The 23,937-nt window shown below is 44.5% G+C and overlaps 2 protein-coding genes across 4 annotated transcripts in view; one reads left to right on the forward strand and one right to left on the reverse strand.

The window, feature by feature from the left end:
- The window catches only part of LOC139760085 (uncharacterized), a 30,732-nt gene extending 15,908 nt beyond the window's left edge, over positions 1 to 14,824 (reverse strand). The window contains exons 1-3 of the mRNA XM_071682933.1: positions 13,370 to 14,824; positions 10,120 to 10,283; positions 6,470 to 6,523 (exon numbers count right to left, since the gene is read on the reverse strand). Of these exons, the coding sequence (XP_071539034.1) occupies positions 6,470 to 6,523; positions 10,120 to 10,283; positions 13,370 to 14,201 (1,050 nt within the window). The 5' untranslated portion in view covers positions 14,202 to 14,824. The remainder of the gene's footprint in view (positions 1 to 6,469; positions 6,524 to 10,119; positions 10,284 to 13,369) is intronic.
- Positions 14,825 to 19,905: 5,081 nt separating this feature from the next.
- LOC139759945 (myotubularin-related protein 10-B) overlaps positions 19,906 to 23,937 on the forward strand; it is a 213,650-nt gene continuing 209,618 nt past the window's right edge. For all 3 annotated transcript variants that reach the window (XM_071682651.1, XM_071682737.1, XM_071682806.1), the window contains exon 1: positions 19,906 to 20,244. In XM_071682651.1, the coding sequence (XP_071538752.1) occupies positions 20,173 to 20,244 (72 nt within the window). In that variant the 5' untranslated portion in view covers positions 19,906 to 20,172. The remainder of the gene's footprint in view (positions 20,245 to 23,937) is intronic.

The following is a 23,937-nucleotide window of genomic DNA, read 5'->3' on the forward strand; positions in this document are numbered from 1 at the left end:
TTCAAGACATTTAACACTTGAACTTTCTCTACTTTCATACAACTTTTCTCTAATTTCTGTATGCTGTCCATGTTCGCTGTCTCATAACTCAAGAGTATTCCAGTCATCCACTCCTCATGCGATAAATGCATTTCTTGACATCTTCCCTCACAGCATTAAACAAAGGATGAAAATGGAATTTGCGTTAAGATAAGAAGGAAACATAATCCTCATTACGACAAGGAAGAAAACTGAGTCCATTTTTGTTCTGGTTGTTCTATCCTGCAGCTCACGAAGAACTGTTCACTGTCTTTAGGACATAAGGATGATTGAACAAATGAAGAGTTGTGATCAGGTCACCCCTCACTCTTTTCTCTTCCATGATGATCAAATTCAAGGCCTGTAGCCTTTCCCTGTAAGTTAGCTCAATTACGGTACCATCTTTGTTGCCCTCCTCTGGAATTTCTTCATTAGGGTTGTAATAATTCTAGATGCAGTTACTAAACTTGAGAATCATACTCTAGTTTTTAATCTAATGTGTGGTGAGAAGAGCGTGCTATATACATATTTCCTTATCCATATTCATGAAAGTTATTCTCATATTTGCCAACAGACAGATGGTCTCCTTTTCTGTTCTGATGTGGGACTCTGGTGAAAAGTTAGGGACGATTTCACCTTCCAGAATTCATAGAGATCATTTCCTGCTGCATAATATTGATGTTGAGGCCTTTCTTTGTGTCCCATTCTTTGTGTGCGTGTGTGTGGTGTGACCACTTATTCTCATAACGTATTTGTTCAGTATGGGAAGGGAGTCTTACAACTGTGGGGCTTCATCTCTTGAGCCTTCTTTACTACCACAAATCTTTTTAAACTTGAGTCTACCGTCTGTCCTCACAGTTCTATCACTTAGCTCATTCCGTTCAGCCACAACTCTTTTCTATCACGTCTGTCTCTTCATTCCTTACAACGACCCCTGGTTACTCTTCCTCTGCACTCCTTCAGAAAACCGCTCACTGCTGATGTTGTCACAGTTATACAGAATTATGAAGTGTGTGATCGTCTTCTGTGATTCTTTTACCTTCCATCGTAGACAGATTCATTGCCTGTAATCTCTCCCTGCATCTCTGGTCTCTTAGTTCATGTAATAGTTTATTAAACATTTCTTTAACCTGGTACTTGAATGTACTTCTGATATTGACCAATGGGGAGTTATCCTCGTAACAATTTTCTCAACTTGGTGTTCTGGCGATAGAGTGAGTGTCATGTGGGTCACCTTTCTGCAAACAGATTCATGGAGTTTGTTTCCAGACAAACCATAGTCAATTCGAGACTCTCTTTCACTATGTACAACATTACTTTCAACATAATTGGGTCGAATTTCAACAACCACGTATCACGGCAAGTCTACATGTTGTTATAGGCGCCATTATGAGTTCATGTGATCTTGGCCTTTCTTTTCTCCTGACTAGCGTCATCTGTGGACATAACTAGATGCGTGTCCAACCTTTTCATAAGCTACTGAACACAAAGCAAGTATGATGACAGCATTAGGGCCCAACCCACAGGCACGACACTGGTGACCAAGACCCACTTAGAAAAGGCCCTTCTAACGTCCGTCCTTTGTTCTTTTCTATAACCAGACAGTCATCACTCCATCGACGTTGTGTCTCCTTCAAACTTTGCTGAAAATTTAGCTTCTTTACCAACGTCTTGTGCAGGTCATTGTCAGATACTTCCTACCACTCCCAAAACACACGGTCCACTCCTCCATCTCTTTTGTCTAAAACATAGCTCGCTCTACCACCGTCCTGGTGGCTGTAAGTTTGGTTCTTCCTCATGAAAGAGGAGGATCTCATTGTCTCAGGAAGTGGTCATCTCCAGCATCAGTGTCCTCTGAAGTCGGCCAGACAGACTAGTCTCCCCACACGATATGGGTAAACAGTTCTCCCCTGACCGCCAAGAGCCCCACAGTGGCACGATCCTTGAGCACAATGGTACGATTCTTGAGGACAACGGTACGATCCTTGAGCACAATGGTACGATTCTTGAGGACAACGGTACGATCCTTGAGCACAATGGTACGATCCTTGAGCACAATGGTACGATCCTTGAGCACAATGGTACGATCCTTGAGCACAATGGTACGATCCTTGAGCACAATGGTACGATCCTTGAGCACAATGGTACGATCCTTGAGCACAATGGTACGATCCTTGAGCACAACGGTACGATTCTTGAGCACAACGGTACGATCCTTGATGATACCGACTTGCTCATGAGTCGTACCGTCGTTCTCAGATGTATCGTTATTCTCATGAATCGTACCGTCGTGTTCATTGATTGTACCGTCATGCTCATGAGTCGCACCGTCGTGGTCATGGGTCGTGCCGCCGTGCTCATGGGTCGCACCGTCGTGCTCATAGGGTCGTACCGTCGTGCTCATGATTTGTACCGTCGTGCTCATGGTTCGTACCGTCGTGCTCATAGGTCGTACCGTCGTGGTCATGGATCGTACCGTCGTGCTCATGGGTCGTAGCGTCGTGGTCATGAGTCGTACCGTCGTGGTCATGGGTCGTACCGTCGTGGTCATGAGTCGTACCGTCGTGCACGAGTCATACCGTCGTGGTCATGGATCGCACCGTCGTGCTTATAGGACGTACCGTCGTGCTCATGATTTGTACCGTCGTGCTCATGGTTCGTACCGTCGTGCTCATAGGTCGTACCGTCATGGTCATGGATCGTACCGTCGTGCTCATAGGGCGTACCGTCGTGGTCATGATTCCTACCACATCTTGCCACGTCCTGACCTGCTCACTCAACACGTCAACAACTCGCCCACAATCTTATCTTTCTCTATAACTGTGGCAACTTTATCACCTTCCCTCACACTGTGTACTGCTGTCCCGGCCTAACCTTTGCCAGCCGATGGGACTGGGGAGTCCAGGTCACCAACACAAGAGCATCAGCAGGGCCTGTCTGCCCTTGACCCATACCTTGAATGTGGGATCGGACTAAAAGATAACAGAGATATTGTTTAGATCCTGTGATGGACTTTTACATCACCCATTGTTATCTTGATTGCCTCTGTTTGTTTTTTTCTAACTTGCGACAGAGTTGATCTTCCTCATCATTCATCCCGGCAGACTCGTCCTTGTGTGATTCTAGGATATGTGGCGGCCCAGGAGGAGGGTAGCTTGGCTACGACCAGGCCTGGCCAGCCCGCTCTTGCCACCATGTGACACAAGCAGTTTAATCCGGTCGTTTTGGAGGTTGTCACGCCACGTCTCGGTCAGAGGGCAGACACTGCCCCACACTGGTAGCTATTGTACCTCAGCCACACGCAAGTACAACTTAAGTATAAATACGTCTGCATGTTCGGCCAGTGAAATGAAGAGTGGAGAAAACACGTCGGGATCAGACCAACGAGAAAAGAGCGATGTGTTGAGCCTCTGTCAGCAAGCCAGGAAGAGAGAGAGAGAGAGAGAGAGAGAGAGAGAGAGAGAGAGAGAGAGAGAGAGAGTGCACATCCCCACACAACTTACGATGAAATTTTGCCAAAAGACAGGGCGAGGGTTGGCCCGCAACTTTCACTGCAAGGAAATACAGAGTTACGAGGAACGAGTCGTGTTGCCGAGTGTTATATGTCAGATGGAATGATTAGATGTTTATGGGATGAAAGTCAGCAGTCCACTTGTGGGTGAGGCAGAAGGGGAAGACGGCTATGTGGACCAAAGGAGTGACACTAGAGAGCCACTGGAGTGCTGTCCCATTGCGCAGCCGTCACTAACCCTCACGACACCAAGGCAGATAGTGCCCGTAATATGCCTCCCTTGGAGAGGAACAACAAATAATCTTGATCACGTGAAGCGTTAAAGGAGCGCCAGGGAGTTGATTGAACCTCGCTCCTCCCCTCACCGAACGTCAGGGAGTTGATTGAACCTCGCTCCTCCCCTCACCGAACGTCAGGGAGTTGATTGAACCTCGCTCCTCCCCTCACCGAACGTCAGGGAGTTGATTGAACCTCGCTCCTCCCCTCACCGAACGTCAGGGAGTTGATTGAACCTCGCTCCTCTCCTCACCGAACGTCAGGGAGTTGATTGAACCTCGCTCCTCCCCTCACCGAACGTCAGGGAGTTGATTGAACCTCGCTCCTCCCCTCACCGAACGTCAGGGAGTTGATTGAACCTCGCTCCTCTCCTCACCGAACGTCAGGGAGTTGATTGAACCTCGCTCCTCTCCTCACCGAACGTGAAATGAAGTAAAGGACAACAGTTGTGCTCTTATGAGTCAAGCTGTCCTGAACACTGACCTCCACGCCTCAGGCCAGGGGTATCGTGTAATTACTTGAGAGCGAAGATGTGCTCCTTAAGCATTACGGTACGGTCCTGGAGCATGACGGTACGGTCCTGGAGCATGACGGTACGGTCCTGGAGCATTACGGTACGGTCCTGGAGCACGACGGTACGGTCCTGGGGCATGACGGTACGGTCTTGGAGCATGACGGTACGGTCCTGGAGCATGACGGTACGGTCTTGGAGCATGACGGTACGGTCTTGGAGCACGATGGCTCGATCCTTAAGCACGACGGTACGGTGCTGGAGCATGACGGTAAGGCCCTTGGAGCACGACGGTACGGTGCTGGAGCATTACGGTACGGTCCTGGAGCATGACGGTACGGTCCTGGAGCATGACGGTACGGTCTTGGAGCATGACGGTACGGTCCTGGAGCATGACGGTACGGTCTTGGAGCACGATGGCTCGATCCTTAAACACGACGGTACGGTGCTGGAGCATGACGGTAAGGCCCTTGGAGCACGACGGTACGGTCCTGAATCATGACGGTACGGTGCTGGAACACGACGGTACGACGCTAGGGCATGACGGTACGATCCTTGAGCACGACTGCTCGACCCTTCAGCACGAAAGTAGGGTCCTGAAGCACGACGCTGCGATATTTGGGTATGATGATGTGACCTTTGACCAGCTCCGCAAGGGCTTGGTCAAAGTACGATGACCCGGCGTAAGTCGTGGTGTGGATGATGTACGGGAAAGTTAAAGAGCAGTACCTGAGCAGTGATGATGCCGTTTGTATGTACATGTGTCTCTCCTGATGTCCATGAGTATCATGTCTCCTTGGCCTGTGTTAGTCCCACACTACCAGCCAGGGCCCAGTCTGCCTCTGGAGCATCACAGATACCTTTAGTGTCTACTGCTTACGAAGGTACATGTTAAGGCTACGCCAGCCACACTTTCACGTTCCAGGTGTCTCCACACGCCTCGCACCTGACACTCGAAGTCAGACGTGTCCCCCACTCCTCCGTGTCCCGTCCACATATCACCATCCTCTTCACCTCAAACGCTTTATTCTCTACTTCAGTTTTTCCTCCCTTTCATAAATGCAATTATGGTAGTGCACCTTCCACTGAATAATACTCCGGTACCGAGTCGAAATATTTGCACCGGTCGAGGAGGGCTGGGTGGTTCCCAGAGCCACTTTGAGCGACATCAAGCGACTGACACGTACGCTATCGCTCCATGCACAACTCCTAGACACGGCTGTTTCTCTGTTAATATCAGCCACATTCGCGGTTTCAAACTGAATTTCTGTCTATTGAGCATCATCTGCAAACTCTCTGAGACCAAACTGTTCAATTTCAGATCAACCACAATTTAGCACTGTAACAACGTGAACATGCTGGGCTGGGCGTAACCATGTTTCCGCTCTGTCCAGGAAGTCTCACAAAGTTTGCATCCCAAAAGCTGAAGGTGTTGCAATGATTTTTCTTGAGAGCAGCTTTTTTTTTCATGTCATCAGGGGTTTTATTCGCCATAGTCTGGAGCACTGCTGAAATACTAGGGTGTTCATTCTCCATCTTAGATCATGAACCTTACGTGTCAACGATACGCCAACCATGCCTTTCTGTATGCTAGGATGTTACCGACCTCTCCCTGTTCTGCCGCTGTATGTACGTGTTCCTCTCGCCCCCAAGGTTTGCACCAGAGGTACGTGTTTGGCTTCAGCTCCCTACAGTTTCTGTGTGGAGACCGGCCACTCGGGGACTGGCCATTATGTTGCCTCCTTATCTCAAACAGCTAAGCTGTGAAATTTTCATCCTCCTCTTGTCTTTCCAACCTCCGTATAACCCCTCTACCTGTCAGAGTCAGGTCAGCGAACACCTACAGCCCCTGAGCGATATCTACAGCATTTTTTCTTTATGCTATCATCCGAGATACACTGGTCTGGGTCATGTTTGGCCTCTATGTTAGGCGTCATTAAAAGAATGAGATCACATCTACCAGGTTAAACATCCACCATGTAAGATCACATCCACTAGCCTAGTCTACATCCTCTTAGTCAGACCACATCCATCAGGTAGGATCACATCCACCAAATAAGATCACATCCACCAAGTAAGATCATATCCAGCAGGTAAGACCACATCCACCAAATTAGACCACACATCCAGCAGGTAAGAATACATGCACCCACCTGGGCTTGTACCTTCCTCCACTTGGCTCGTCTGTTCTGGAACCACGTCTTGACCTGGAGGGAAACAATGTGTTAGTTGGTACGTGTCAGGCTCATTAGGCAGCTGGGGTCATGGCCCTGTGGGGAGGAGGTGCGTGAGGCACTACAACATTATGGCCCTGTGGGAAGGTCCGGATCGTGGGATGAGGGGAGGGGCTTGAATAACTTTTACAAATACATGATCCCAACAAAGCCTCAATTTTAGCAAGGTGTGTAGCATCAAGTTCATAAATATAGAAAACGAAAAAGAATTCAACTGGATTGAATGTTGCGACCGACCTGACCTTGTGAAGTGGCTGTCATGAAGGGATTGTGTTCCAGTAAGGTCAGTGAGAGGTTTACCAGCCAGTCTCACTCGTTTGTTTTCTTTAAATTCAAGGACAGACAGATGTGATGCCCATATACTCAATATTGATTATCAATGATAATGATTATATATATATATATATATATATATATATATATATATATATATATATATATATATATATATTATATTATCCCTGGGGATAGGGGATTAAGAATACTTCCCACGTATTCCCTGCGTGTCGTAGAAGGCGACTAAAAGGGGAGGGAGCGGGGGGCTGGAAATCCTCCCCTCTCGTTTTTTTTTTTTTTAATTTTCCAAAAAGAAGGAACAGAGGGGGCCAGGTGAGGATATTCCAAAAAAGGCCCAGTCCTCTGTTCTTAGCGCTACCTCGCTAACGCGGGAAATGGCGAATAGTTTAAAAGAAAGAAAGAAATATATATATATATATATTGGACAATCGCATGTTTACCAAATGGCGTCCTAGCTTCGTCTTTTCGATGTATATCACCTGACTGTTATATTTCTCTCTTGTGTCTCCCTTGATGTGATTATTACACGAAAGTGCACTTGGGAACTTATCGTGTTTCATTTTCCCCTTGGACTCTTAGGAATATATATATATATATATATATATATATATATATATATATATATATATTATATTATATTATATTATATTACTTAATGGTCCCAGTGTCTCAGATATGAAAAGCCTCGTAGGACAAAGAAAATCTACACGAATTTAGGTCAGTATTAGTAATTGAAAGCATAATTAACAAGCTACTACTTCCTAGAGTCCTAAGGGAGTGTACCTCTGCATAAGCCCCGACGTTTGCCCGCTAATTACCTTTGTCTGGAAACCCATACATTTCCTCTAGGAAGCACGCCTTGGTGCAGCCCTGACCTTACAATGGAGACTGTTCTAACCTTCCAACTCTCGTCCCAGTGTTCTCATATCTACTATCTCCAAATTCATTGAAATTCTCCTTAACTCTCACTTTCTCAAATTCTTAGAATCCTTTTCCCGTCTCTTCTGATCACCAGTACGACTTTCGCTGTGTTAGAGCAGATGACACGGATCTCATGGTAGACTGTAAGAGAAACTCTAAAACAGGTGACAGAGTTTGGGGGTGTGTGTGAAAGGAGAAAGTTTTGGTGACGTCTCCTATGTGGCTCCCTTCTGGTCCTCATCTCTAAAGAATTTTCGTGAATCTTTTGTCGTGACCTTCGACATCTGAAAAACATAATACTTTTTAAATTTCCCTCCTTTGGCCTCCCTACTTTTCATTGATGTCTAATGCATAGCTTCTTTTCGAGCTGGTCCATCGCTGTATTTGTTAATCTAGTAACTTTCCCTTCTAATCGACTACTATCAACAGTGGCGTCCCTCAAGGTTCTGTCGTATCACCTACTCTCTTTCTTCTCTTCATAAATGAAATTATCTGTTTAACCTTGTTTACACCGATGATTCCACTCTACATACTTCAGATCACTTTCCCTTCCATTCTCACTCTACTACTTCTTTTTCTCCAACTGAACATATCTCCATTTATGAATCAGACTTGTGCAGTATCTCAGAATGGGAATGCAGTAATCAATAGATTCTTTAGTGCTAAAATGTAATTTCTGAAACTTTTCAAATCTCATTTGTTTCCCCTCTATCTATTTTTAGTTTAACCCTGTGATTATATAAACATGTTTGGCGTAATGATAATCCTACACTCTTTACTGGAAACCCCACATAATCACAGGACATAAACTGCTTCCCGAATGCTGGGAGTGTTGTATAGGTGCCGTGGGCATTTTCCTTATAAGCAAATGTGTCATATCTACAGGGGTTTTGTTCGTCCAAGATGAAGCATTTGTCTCTGATCTGGATCTGGCGTGGTACTTCTCCCATATTTCTATTACCCCAGGTGGAATCAAATGCCTTCCGCCTCACTCATCATCCTGGCATCACCGATCTTCAACCATTCCTTTCCGTCGGCCGTAATGTTTCTCTCCTTTCTCTGTTACACAGGTATCATCTAAGCCACTCCTCCCCTGAGCTGTCTGCGTGTGCACCTGCCGCGAAAGTTTCGACCCGTGGCACCCGCCTAGCTGCTGATTCCCACAGTTTGTGTGTGGAGACCAGCCACAAGAGGATTGTACCACTATGATAACCTTCCCTCGAACGGTGAAGCTGTGTACATCTCATCCTTGTCTCGTCCATCTTTCTTCCTAACTCTAGGAGTTAGGTCTACCGACTTCTAGTAAGGTGTGATCAGTATCCTCATTATTTCTCTCATACTCTGTTATCTTTTCACGCGTAGATAGCCATGACTGGGGCATGGCTTGTCCACGCAATGTTCCTCACTCTCAAAAATGAAAAATATTTCACATTATGATTCTGATAACATTATTCAACTTACAACTGTTACAGTATCTGATTGCAGACTTTGTGGCCTCCATAAGAAATAATGAGAATAGCAATAACTGATATGAATATTCTAGATTTCATTAATTTGTTGTATTAGTCTTAATTTCTCGCTGATTAATTTTCTCTAGAATTTCCTTCAGTACGACTTTGCGGTACTGTTTTCTCGTTGTTACACTACTGGGGACTATGGAAGTGGCTGAGCATTATCCAATTGGCTGTTAGAGCGCTGAAACAAGGACAGTTCACTGGAATGGCTTGACAAATTGAAAATCATGGGGGACTGAGGGGAGAGGGAGGGTTGAACAGGAAGGGAGAGAGAGAGAGGGTTTAACGGGAAAGGTGAGGGAGGGATTAATACCTAACAGAACGTAGTGGTCAGGAGCAGATGTAACAACAGAGTTCGAGACGTCCCTGCCAGACCCTCGTGGCTGGTCCTCATCAGTTCACATATTGGACGTCTTAATTAGTGTTACTCCAGTGACATCAGCGTCCGCGGTGTATCGGTTAGCGTTCCTGGCTCTGACGCATTCACGGGCCGCCCAGGACCGAGTGCATAGGTTCGAATCCTTGTTGCGGCAGTCGGTCCATAATCAACCCAGCTGTTCATCCTCTCTTAGAGGCTGGTCGATAAATGGGTCCCTGGCTCAAGTTAGGGTATATATATATATATATATATATATATATATATATATATATATATATATATATATATATATATATATAACGTTAATGTGATGGCCTCACCTGTCGTTCGTGGAGGTTCAGGTCCCTGGCCCTGGCCTCACACCTCACCTGTCGTTCGTGGAGGTTCAGGTCCCTGGCCCTGGCCTCACACCTTACCTGTCGTTCGTGGAGGTTCAGGTCCCTGGCCTCACACCTCACCTGTCGTTCGTGGAGGTTCAGGTCCCTGGCGATGACCTTCCTCTGCGGGGGAGTAATGTACTTGTGGCTACTGAAGTAAGTCTCCAGCCGTCGGGTCTGGTCACACGTGAACCTGACTTGTCCACCACGACGTCTTGACCGTCCGGGCAGGTGGTATCCCAGCCCTGGAGGAGGGAGGGAGGGAGGACATTAACATGTTAGTTATCATCTGGTACTCCAGCCCTGGAGGAGGGAGGGAGGGAGGACATTAACATGTTAGTTATCATCTGGTACTCCAGCCCTGGAGGAGGGGGGTAGATAGCATGTTAGCATATTGTACACCAACTCTGGGGATGGGGTGGGGGTCGGGGTGAGTGTACCACACCTGAAATCAAACAGCAACAGACCAAAAGGTCTTAACGAGGTTGTTTGTGATTGTGGAAGAAAACAGAAACTCATGGATTAATGCGGTAGGAGCAGAAAGACAGATTTTTCAAAAAGGAAACCTCCCTCTCAATTTATCGTTTGGCTAAAATAGTGCAAATAATGTTAGTCGTGGACTTGAGGCGATATAGTCATTCAAAGTGTATGCTGAGACGTATCAGTCGTACTGCTTTTAACTTCTATAGGAAGTGAATCGTTCCATCTGTTCGTAATCTGTTGAAGAAAAAGTACTTCCCACCATTCAAGGTAAAGCTTGAGCCCACGAGTTTATACCCATTACTACGAGTGAAATCAGATGAATCTGTCTTTAAGTAGCTCGCTTGATTAAGAATATCGAAACTTTTAATGATATGGGATACCCGTTTAAGATCATCTCTTAACCTTCTCTTTTCTGAGCTAAATGATTTAAATGTACTTAATCGGCTCTCATAAGATTTATTTCTCAGGCCGAGAATCATTTCGGTAGCTCGTCTCTGTACTTTCTCCATTTCTGTCTGTGTCTTTCCTCAAAACTGAACACAGTATTCAAAATAGGGACGCACCAGTGATGTGTAAATTCGAAAGCCGTATCTATTAAACTAAGAATTTTGTTTGCCTTTATAGCTACTGTGCACCGCTAATTAGGTCACCAGAATTTGCCCCTCCCAAGTCCTTTTCCTCATTCACCTTTTGTAGCTCAGCAGAATTCCTCCAGTGGCTTGCCTTTCCATTTTTATAATCGATATGTAAGCTTTGCACTTATCAATATCAAAATATATTTGCCACTTGTTAGCCCAGTCCATCAGTTTTTTTTAAGTGAAATTGAAGGTGTAGATGTTCACTTTCTGGTGTAGATTTACTCCCTAACTTGATATCGTCCGAGGATTTAAATATCTTACATGAAGCAGTTTATCAATAACTTGATATATGGGAAAGAGAAATGGTCCCAAGACTGATCCTTGTGGCACTCCACTTGTCAGGTCTAACCACGCAGAGGTTTGACCATTAATCACCACTCTTTGTTTATGGCCAACCAAGCAATTTCCTAATCATCGGAGTGCATGTTACGTACCATGTGACTTTAACTTTTGTTAGTAACTTTTGATGTGGAACTTGATCATTTTTTTTTTTTTTCTGAAAATCTAAACAGATGACACCAACTGTTTTACTCTCATCATACATGTTGATTATTTCACAAACAAATAGAAAATTTAGATATCGTCGAAAACCATGTTGAGAATCGTTCATTGAGTGGTGCTCATCTAAATGGTTTACAATCTTATCTCAAATGATGGTTTCCATGAGTTTACCCCATGGGATGGTGCGCCTGTAGAAAATAAGACTGTGGGGAGCACAGATCACCACTCCCTTCCAGTTTAATCGCCTTATACGACGTGCTGGAGATATGAGAGCCTTATCCCTAGACCCGGGAAGTCTTGGGTAATAATATATATATATATATATATACATATATATATATATATATATATATATATATATATATATATATATATATATATATATTTATTCTTTCTTTCTTTCATACTATTCGCCATTTCCCGCGTTAGCGAGGTAGCGTTAAGAACAGAGGACTGGGCCTTCTTTTGGAAAATTGAAAAAATCGAGAGGGGAGGATTTCCAGCCCCCGCTCCCTCCCCTTTTAGTCGCCTTCTACGACACGCAGGGAATACGTGGCAAGTATTCTTTCTCCCCTATCCCCAGGGACAATATATTTATTTATTTCATTTATTTTGCTTTGTCGCTGTCTCCCGCGTTTGCGAGGTAGCGCAAGGAAACAGACGAAAGAAATGGCCCAACCCACTCCCATACACATGTATCTACACACACGTCCACACACGCAAATATACATACCTATACATCTCAATGTACACATATATATACACACACAGACACATACATATATACCCATGCACACAATTCACACTGTCTGCCTTTATTCATTCCCATCGCCACCTCGCCACTCATGGAAAACCATCCCCCTCCCCCCTCATGTGTGCGAGGTAGCGCTAGGAAAAGACAACAAAGGCCTCATTCGTTCACACTCAATCACAAGCTGTCATACAATAATGCCCGAAACCACAGCTCCCTTTCCACATCCAGGCCCCACACAACTTTCCATGGTTTACCCCAGACGCCTCACACGCCATGATTCAATCCACTGACAGCACGTCAACCCTGGTATACCACATCGATCCAATTCACTCTATTCCTTGCCTGCCTTTCACCCTCCTGCATGTTCAGGCCCCGATCACTATATATATATATATATATATATATATATATATATATATATATATATATATATATATATATATATATATATCATCTTGATAACGTGAAGTTGTGCGGAACACAGTGGGCAAGTTGTGTACGTACCTGCTAACAGGTCTGGGGATCTTTTGGAGTGATGACACACGGCCATCCTCCACGTTACCTATGCCAGCTGGTACCATGACCATCGTCATTGTAACGTCATACGGAGATGACCATGACCGTGGGCCATGCTATCACTATTTATCATGACCAGGGGCCATTCTATCACTATTAATCATGGCCAGGGGCCATGCTACCACTATTAATCATGGCCAGGGGCTATCACTATTAATCAAGACCAAGTGCCATTCCGTCTTTTAATTATGACCAGGGGCCATGCCACCACTATTAATCATATCCAGGAGTTATGCTATCACTATTGATCATGACCTGGGTCCATGCTATTACTATTAATTACAACCAGGGGCCATGTGTGTGTAGTGAGTGTAGCGTGTGTAGTGAGGACAACACTGTAGCGTGTGTAATGTGGACCATAATGGGTTGAGGGAGTTACCTGCGTCCAGGGTAGGGTAGGGGAGTGGCATGATGGTCCTGGTGGTAGCCAGGGTGTGGAGGTGAGCTTCCATGTACTGACGCAGCATGAGCCCGTACAGCCCGCCCCTAGCTCCCAGGCTCTCCATCCCACTATACCCCACTCCGCCCCAGAGAACCTCTGGACTCATGCCCACTCTGAGACCACTGGAGGTAACGTCCACCACCGGGATGTCTCGGGATGCCACAGGAGGTCTCTGTGCGGGGCGGAGAGCCACGGGTCTGGCCAGGGTCGTACGCCCAGCCTCTTCCTGTGTGATGGCCGAAGTATCCTCATCCACCGTCCCCTCACAGGTCTCGTACCCCTCGGGAGGCTCTACCGGTCCTGCCACACTCTTCAGTAGGCCAGGTTTCGAATCTTCGGCGACATCACGAGCATCGGTGCCAGCATACGAGTCTCTGATGAACTCCCCTTCAGACGGCGCCGGAGGTGTCCTCGTGGGATACGAACTGGGGGAGCTTGATGGCTTGTGGTCTGGCGAGGACCTGTTGTTGCCAGGACCAGGGAGCGGCAAGGACCTGGTGTTGTGAGGGCCAGTGGGTGGCAAGAACCTGGTGTTGTAAGGGCCAGTGGGTGTCGAGGACCTGGTGTTGTGACGGCCAGTGGGTGGCAAGAACCTGGTGTTGTAAGGGCCAGTGGGTGGCGAGGACCTGGTGTTGTGAGGGTCAGTGGGCGGTGAGAACCTGGTGTTGTGAGGGCCAGTGGGTGGCGAGGATCTGGCATTGTCAGGGCCAGTGGATGTGGTGTGGCCATACGAGAGGATCTGATCTATTGTGTGCCTCGTCACCATCATGCTCACTTGTCACAGGTACTGATGCGGGTAAATTGTGTTCACTGCTCCGCCAACAGCCCTTGAAAGATGTACAGCCTCCTGTTATGTCGCCTGGAACCACTGGGCATAACCCGCTACGTTCATCACTTGCGACAACACCTTCCGCTAAGGGAAAGACAGAGGAGGTCCTAGTAATTATCACAGAGGCAATGAGAACTTCTATATGAAATGGGCACGCATAGCAAGCAGTTAGAAATACGAAAGGTTGTGATAACAGGGCTCGGCCAGTGAGTGAGGAGGCGCGAATGAGAGAGAACGACCCGATCAGCCATCAGACGAAGCACTGATTTCTTAGATTTCCGCAAGGGGCCGGTTCCTGTGGTGGTGAGGTGCCACCGAGAGGAGGCTGGATATATACCGGGCCTCCCTCTCCTCTGCTTACCTCACTGAAGACACTTGACTACGATGAGCTTATTCTGTCGTCTGTTCAACAGTGAAATACAGATTCAAGGAAGAATGTGAGAGCTTACTTATCGCTACATCTGTCACAAACAAGAGTGGCAACAGACTGTCTTATCACGGAACCTTTTACCTACGTCATCCCGACTCAAGAGCCCCTTATCAAGGCATGACCCGTCCTTCCCGTAGTTTGCACACTAATTACACACGACAGGATGGCTGGCCACTTTGTCTCTCAGGCTTCTGAACATCAAAGGTTTGGGCTAACCTGAAAATTCATGCCTCCTCCCCAGTACAGCAGGCGCCTGCCGGTAAAGTTCCTCGTTTATTATATAACCTTGCCCACTGGTCATGCTGTGGAGGGTGTACATAGGCCTTGTGTAGTGACGTCACAAATAGCGCGAGCAGTTCATACATCCGCCATATTGGTGGTCATCCTTACTGTGATCAGTAATACTAGGCTGTGTGTAGCGCCGATGTAAAGCACTCGGCTAATTCAATGAGCGACAAAATGGCATACTGCACGTCTGTGAACTGTTCAGATAGAGCTGGAGAAGCAGGTCTGCCTCTCTACGAGTTTCCCGCAAGTATAAAAAGTGCCAGGCCTTGGTTAGCAGCTACGAGAAGTGAATCTTAGCAACCATTCGACCATTCCAACTAAGCAGTGCACATTTCATGACAGGTAAAGTAGGCCTTGTCCGAGGACAATAGTCTCAAATATTTGCAGTTCACCTTGAAATGTGGCAGCTTGAGAGTAACGCTTTTTAAGTCAGTTTTGAATTGTGTATTAAAAATTTTCAGCGCTTCTATCACTGGCCAGTGTGCCATATTTATAGAAGTAGAATCATTGAGAAATATTTTGCTTAAGAACGGTCTTCCTTGAAACTCCATTAGTGTAGAGCACTGCACAAATTATCATGTCCATAAGTAAACTCATCAACCGTACCTAACGATGGAATATATTGTCCAGTGTTCACTGGGAAGGACGGTTATACACTTCGTAAGATATTAACCATCAGCTGTACCTAGGGATGGAATATATATTACCCACAAGTTAACATTAGGTTTTAAAGCAAGAAATACAATTTAGTCATTTTTCAAGTCCAAGGATGTTATTCCTACGGAGCTGCAGTCGTCAACTGTCCATCAGTACCTGTGCAACAATTGTAATGGTTCATACATTGGCAAGACGAAGCGACACCCCAGGACGCACGTTCATGAACAACCCGGGCGATCAGAACGAACGAACTGCCTAACTACCAAATCCCCATCTCACTGAAACCACGCTCACGGCACTGACCACCCAGTGTTGGCAGCGAGCTTCTCTATGCTGACCCGTAGCTCATCGAACACCGGTATGTGAATACCGAAGTCCCTCCTCTCCTGGGAAATCTACATCTGTCTCATTCTTGTACCACCCCTGACGATGTGATCACTACACGAAAGTGCACTTGGGAACTTATCTTGTTTCATGCACTCTTGGTTATATGCATATATTAGATCACACGCACCACTATGATCTCGTACAATATGTACACACACACACACACACAGAGGAAACAGCATCACTATCAACTGCGTCAGCGAGGTAGCGCCAGGAAACAGTCGAAGAAACGCCACATCCGCTCGCATCCATTCTCTAGCTATCATGTGTGATGTACCGAAACCACAGCTCCTTATCCATTTTCAGTCATCGCAAATCTTTCCATGGTTTACCCTGAAAGTTTCACGTGCCCTGGTTCAGTCAACTGATGGGAAGTCGACCCAAGTATATCACATCATTCCATCTCTATTCAGTGCACGCCTTTTATCCTCCTGCATGTTCGGACTCGATCGCTCAAAATCTTAATCACTCTATCCTTCCACCTCCAATTTGGTCTCTCGCTTCTCCTTGTTCCCTCCATGTCTGAAACATACAGTATATCCTCTTCGTCAACCTTTCCTCACTCATTTTCTCCATATGTCCAAATAATTTCAACACACCCTCTTCTACTCTCTTAATGACACTCTTTTTATTACCACACATCGCTCTTACCCTTTCGATCAAACCACCTCACACCACATAATTTCCTACACATCCACCCTCGTCCGTACAACCCTTCCAGCGTATTGTGGAGAATGTGAATGTTATCATTGCTACATACAATGATGACGCAGGCCCTATGGGTGAGATGCGAGTTGATCCTAGTAAAGGCTCAGTTGGCTTTGACTCTGGTCTCCATGGCTGGGCTTTCTCTGTGAAAGAGTTTGCTGACATCTGTGCCAGTATGTTCAAGGTTCCTGCTGGCAAGCTCATGAACAAGTTATGGGGAGAGAACTTCTTCAACAAAAAGACCAAGAAATGGGCAACAGCCAAGAGTCCTGACAACGAACGTGCCTTCAGCACTAACATTCCTTCAAACATACCCATTTTTGCACCGAGATAACGTTCTCTCTTTCCACACATTCTTCGTCGCTCGCAGAAACTTAACCCCCTCCCCCTATGACTCAGTTCAGCTTCCTTATTTCCATTCGCTGCCGAGTCCACTCCCAGATATCTAGAACACTTCACTTCCTCCAATTTTTCTCAATTCAAACTTACCTCCCAACTAACTTGTCCCTCAACCCTTCTGAACTAAACTTTCCTCTTATTCACGTTTACTCTCAACTCCTTCCTTTCACACACTTTCAAAGTCAGTCACCAACTGCTGCAGTTTCTCACTCGAATCCGCTACATGAACATCCATGGTGACATCACACACCCCTGCCGCAGACCGACATCACTCTCCTCCCTTCGTACTCATGCCCTACACCTTTGATAAAAACTTCTCACTGCTTCTAGCAGCTTCCCTCCCACACCATATATTTTCAATACCTTCCACGAAGCATCTCTATCAACCTTATCATATGCCTTCTTCAGATCTATAAATGCCACATACATATCAATCTGTTTTTCTAAGTATTTCTTACATTTATTGTTCAAAGCAGATACCTGATCCACACATTCTTTACCACTTTTGAAACCACATTGCTCCTTTCTAATCTGATGTTCTGTACATGCCTTCACCCTCTCAGTCAATACACTCCTAAACAATATTCCAAGTTCATTCAACAAACTTATTCCTCTGTAGTTTTAGCACTCACCATTATCCCCTTTGCCTTTATACACTGGCACTATACAAGCATTCTTCCAATCATAAGGCACTTCACCATGATCCATACATAAATTGAATATCCTTACCAACCAATGAACAACATAGTCACCCCGTTTCTTAATAAATTCAACTGCAAGACCTTCCACTCCCTCCGCCTTGCCGGACTTCATCTTCCCCAAGGCTTTCACCACCTCTTCACTCTTCACCAAACCACTCTCCCTGACTCTCTCACTTCGCACACCACCCTAACCAAAACATCCTACATTTGTCACTCTTGTCATCAAACACGTCCAACAATCCTTCAAAATACTCACTCCATCTCCTCCTTCACCGACGTTACCATATTTGTTCCGTAGTCTTTCGCACATTATTTACCTGGTTCCAGTCGTAACTAAACAAAACTTCAAGCTTCAAAGGCTTCACTGTTCCTAATTTCATATCAGTCAGCCCACACAACTAACAGCATCTAGTTTTAACTAAGGGCAGTCGCTAATTTCTACGCAGTCTTTTTTTTTTTTCAAGCGGAACTGCTTAAACTTTTTTGACTTAAGTGCTTAGTCTGAGTTTAAAGCAATACTTGTTTGATAATATTGCTTGTTCTGGGATATCCTAAAACATGTGTATTATGAATATCATAGGAAGAATCTGTTTTCTCTGAAAATTATCCTTTGTAGATAGTGCATGATAGTTCATTCGTGTCACCTGAAGACTCGTCCCCATTCCGTATGGTTTTTGTGTGTTGGGCTATGTTAGGTTTGTACCTTCAATATAGTCATGTTTAACATAACCTAACTTAGATAACGTTGAAGGATGGATTCACTGCTGGTCAGTTCTGTATACATTTTAAGTGCTCTACCCTGGTATGTGTGAGTAGGGTGTAGTCTGATTTGCTATCCAGTTCTCCTTTAGTCTTCTCTGTGTTGCATTCTAAGTCTTTGACGTTGTATGGCAATAAAGATAATAGTGCATAGTTTGGTCTGGTGTCATCTACCTGTGCCGCGTTCTTACCTCTGAGAGAGTGTGATCCAGTAAAGATATTGCTACATTCTTTCGTGTTGCTCTTCACTTGTGGTTGGGTCGGCATTTTGTGTGTATGTGTGTGTGGTTGCTTCCCATGGGCGCTATGCATGATCACCTTACAGCCCTCACCCTTGACCTGCCACCCATTGATTCAGGTACAGTGTGCAGTCGCCCGTTTTGGGTCAGAACAAACCTAATGTGATCTCCAAGATGCATACTTTCATTCTCAACTGTGATTGTAATTTGTGCCCTAAAAGTCGAAATTTGGGATTTGAAAGTCTTTATCAAACATTGAACTGAACTTTAACAGTTAAGCAGAAAGTTGACGGCAGGTTATTCTCTAACCAGGTAGTTTCACAATATCTACAGGAATTCATTATTTGAATTATATAGTGAAACATCGACTGCGATTGAAAAAAAAAAAAATCTGCCAGAGGACTGTACTTATAGCGTGACGGTCTTCCGCAATGTTTGATCTGTCAAACCTACTAGTAAATTGAAAGCCACACTCAATATCTAAAAGATATATATATGAGTAAAACTTTGGCTTGGTCTATACAGTTTCCTAAACATTATCCTTCAATGCAGGCGAAAAATGCATTGCGCGAGGAATTCCTTGCTATATATATATATATATATATATATATATATATATATATATATATATATATATATATATATATCGTTAATAAGATGGTCTTGTTTAGTGTATTCATTTGCCCGTGGCATCTCAGATAACAAAAGACAACTTCGTACGCAGACGGAAGTGCAGTAATATAAAAACTTGTCTACTATTCTCATTGTCATTTTGTCTATATAGCCACCAATTCAGAAAAGGAAATTTATTACCTTGACCATATTTGATATCATAAGCAATTCTCGATTTAAATGGGTACCACCATTTTTAGAACCTGGGTTCTGGGTAGAGGTGAAAACATTAGTTAAGATATGATATCCATTTCAGATAATAGAGTTCCTAAAGTTATTCAATTTTTACCTTAAATTTAATTTTCTTCATTATATCATTATATCTAAAGTACAAAACTAAATATATTTGGTTTAAAAAACATGCTGAACTTTCGAAACTATTTCGTCCGTTCATATCCGTGTGACTAGAGAATACCATATTTACAAATAGCAAAAAGTCTATGGATAAAAGGATTTAAATACTGCTACCTAGGATTACATGTCTCAAAGTTTATCATAATTTGGAAGAAATAAACCTAAAGATTTTGTTTTAGTTATCTCCAGTGTATGGCCAGAAATGATTAACTCAAGGGTCTGGACACGGGAAGGCCTGTGGGTGTTTTGGAAGTGATCCTGACAAGTGTCAGAAAAATGACCATCACGTAAATATTATTTAACTCGCACTGTGGAAAATGAGTTCATACAGGAGAAGCAAACCCCCGGGAGGTTTCAAGGCTTACGTTGATTTTGTTGAGTTTGAAGAGGTAAGGGACGGCTTGATATCCCGTGAACATATTAGGCTAACTCTTGTCATTCCCTAGAGATCTTCTGTACCATTCATTACATGAACTTTATGGGGGAATTCTTTTGTCATAATCACTAGTTTGTTGAGTCATGACTGGAATTAACAAAACTTACCCTCTTTTCTAGAGGAAAGACCATATGATACATACTGTGGACTTATCCAGGCCGTGACCCCCATACAAATGATAAAACCTTGTCGGTACTCTAGCAGTGTCAGGACCACCGGATGCAGCCTGTGGGGTAGTTTTAATAATGTTATGATGGGCTAGTTCTCCATATAGAGAATAGTAGAAAATGTGCCTGTGGTAATATTGACTTTTTTCTTGGGTAATTAATGGGTTTATATAGATAAAGGAAAATGTGTGTTAATTGTTGTTAGTCATTGAGATATCTGCTTTAGCTCAGCATGACTTGTGGTGCTGAGTGGCTGTGTTCTGGATTGCTAGTGCAGTGTTTAGAAATGACGATAACAGTTGCAGATTAATTTTTTTTTTTTTTTTTTTTTTTTTTTTTTTATACTTTGTCGCTGTCTCCCGCGTTTGCGAGGTAGCGCAAGGAAACAGACGAAAGAAATGGCCCAACCCCCCCCCCCCATACACATGTACATACACACGTCCACACACGCAAATATACATACCTACACAGCTTTCCATGGTTTACCCCAGACGCTTCACATGCCTTGCTTCAATCCACTGACAGCACGTCAACCCCTGTATACCACATGACACCAATTCACTCTATTTCTTGCCCTCCTTTCACCCTCCTGCATGTTCAGGCCCCGATCACACAAAATCTTTTTCACTCCATCTTTCCACCTCCAATTTGGTCTCCCTCTTCTCCTCGTTCCCTCCACCTCCGACACATATATCCTCTTGGTCAATCTCTCCTCACTCATTCTCTCCATGTGCCCAAACCATTTCAAAACACCCTCTTCTGCTCTCTCAACCACGCTCTTTTTATTTCCACACATCTCTCTTACCCTTACGTTACTTACTCGATCAAACCACCTCACACCACACATTGTCCTCAAACATCTCATTTCCAGCACATCCATCCTCCTGCGCACATCTCTATCCATAGCCCACGCCTCGCAACCATACAGCATTGTTGGAACCACTATTCCCTCAAACATACCCATTTTTGCTTTCCGAGATAATGTTCTCGACTTCCACACATTTTTCAAGGCTCCCAAAATTTTCGCCCCCTCCCCCACCCTATGATCCACTTCCGCTTCCATGGTTCCATCCGCTGACAGATCCACTCCCAGATATCTAAAACACTTCACTTCCTCCAGTTTTTCTCCATTCAAACTCACCTCCCAATTGACTTGACCCTCACCCCTACTGTACCTAATAACCTTGCTCTTATTCACATTTACTCTCAACTTTCTTCTTCCACACACTTTACCAAACTCAGTCACCAGCTTCTGCAGTTTCTCACATGAATCAGCCACCAGCGCTGTATCATCAGCGAACAACAACTGACTCACTTCCCAAGCTCTCTCATCCCCAACAGACTTCATACTTGCCCCTCTTTCCAGGACTCTTGCATTTACCTCCCTTACAACCCCATCCATAAACAAATTAAACAACCATGGAGACATCACACACCCCTGCCGCAATCCTACATTCACTGAGAACCAATCACTTTCCTCTCTTCCTACACGTACACATGCCTTACATCCTCGATTAATTATTACAGCTATATATTTTATCGAAATAATATTAGATCAGACAATAGAAGTATATCGGGCGAAGTGCAAAATTGATTATAGTACAAGTAATAAGATGATACTCATATAAAAAATCAGCAGACCTTATGGAAGTGTCATGTAAACTCCCAAGCACTCATGGTCTTTCTGAATGCTCAGTTTTCATGTTGAAACATCATTTGCACCCATGATTAAGCTTTGAGAATGATATGGATGTCAGCAAATAAACATCAAAGTGAGTGGCCGTGATATCCAGTAGTAGATGAATATAATGTTGATATCTGTTGCTAGCTATCGGGGGAAACAATGTGGGATGCCCGGTAGAGGAGTTTAAGAGTGCACTGAACAAGTACCTATAAATTGTATCAGACCAGACAGGCTGTGGGGGGTTACGTGGGCCAACAGTTTGGTGGAACAGTGACTCAACCCAGCTGCCAGGGCTTATCCTGGGCTGGAGGGGAAGAAAACCCCTGAAGACTTCACCTGATATCTTCCAAGAATATATACTTTCTCTTGCAAAAATGTTATGTATTTTCCCTGATATATGTAACTCTCTACTCTCACCGTATTTGTCATTCAATAAAATGTATTTCTCCAAACCATGCTATGCAACTGTTACTGTATGCTGTAAACACCACCTTGCATGGAGGAACAAAGGCACTTAGTATTGAAAGCTAATGATAATGCAAGGCAAGAGTGATAAATTACCAAAAATGAATTTTTTTTTTTTTTTTTTTTTTTTTATACTTTGTCGCTGTCTCCCGCGTTTGCGAGGTAGCGCAAGGAAACAGACGAAAGAAATGGCCCAACCCCCCCCATACACATGTATATACATATGTCCACACACGCAAATATACATACCTACACAGCTTTCCATGGTTTACCCCAGACGCTTCACATGCCTTGATTCAATCCACTGACAGCACGTCAACCCCGGTATACCACATCGCTCCAATTCACTCTATTCCTTGCCCTCCTTTCACCCTCCTGCATGTTCAGGCCCCGATCACACAAAATCTTTTTCACTCCATCTTTCCACCTCCAATTTGGTCTCCCTCTTCTCCTTGCTCCCTCCACCTCCGACACATATATCCTCTTGGTCAATCTTTCCTCACTCATCCTCTCCATGTGCCCAAACCACTTCAAAACACCCTCTTCTGCTCTCTCAACCACGCTCTTTTTATTTCCACACATCTCTCTTACCCTTACGTTACTCACTCGATCAAACCACCTCACACCACACATTGTCCTCAAACATCTCATTTCCAGCACATCCATCCTCCTGCGCACAACTCTATCCATAGCCCACGCCTCGCAACCATACAACATTGTTGGAACCACTATTCCTTCAAACATACCCATTTTTGCTTTCCGAGATAATGTTCTCGACTTCCACACATTCTTCAAGGCTCCCAGAATTTTCGCCCCCTCCCCCACCCTATGATCCACTTCCGCTTCCATGGTTCCATCCGCTGCCAGATCCACTCCCAGATATCTAAAACACTTCACTTCCTCCAGTTTTTCTCCATTCAAACTCACCTCCCAATTGACTTGACCCTCAACCCTACTGTACCTAATAACCTTGCTCTTATTCACATTTACTCTTAACTTTCTTCTTCCACACACTTTACCAAACTCAGTCACCAGCTTCTGCAGTTTCTCACATGAATCAGCCACCAGCGCTGTATCATCAGCGAACAACAACTGACTCACTTCCCAAGCTCTCTTATCCCCAACAGACTTCATACTTGCCCCTCTATATATATATATATATATATATATATATATATATATATATATATATATATATATATACAAAGCTCCAACAGCCAGGATCGAACCTGGGACCCCTTGTGCAAGAGGCAGGTATGCTAACCGCTAGGCTAAGGGACTGTATAATAGGAAACAACTATTCGAAATACTAAGTACTCGAATACCCTTC

The sequence above is a fragment of the Panulirus ornatus genome, chromosome 1, assembly GCF_036320965.1.
Source record: "Panulirus ornatus isolate Po-2019 chromosome 1, ASM3632096v1, whole genome shotgun sequence".
NCBI classification, from domain to species: domain Eukaryota; kingdom Metazoa; phylum Arthropoda; class Malacostraca; order Decapoda; family Palinuridae; genus Panulirus; species Panulirus ornatus.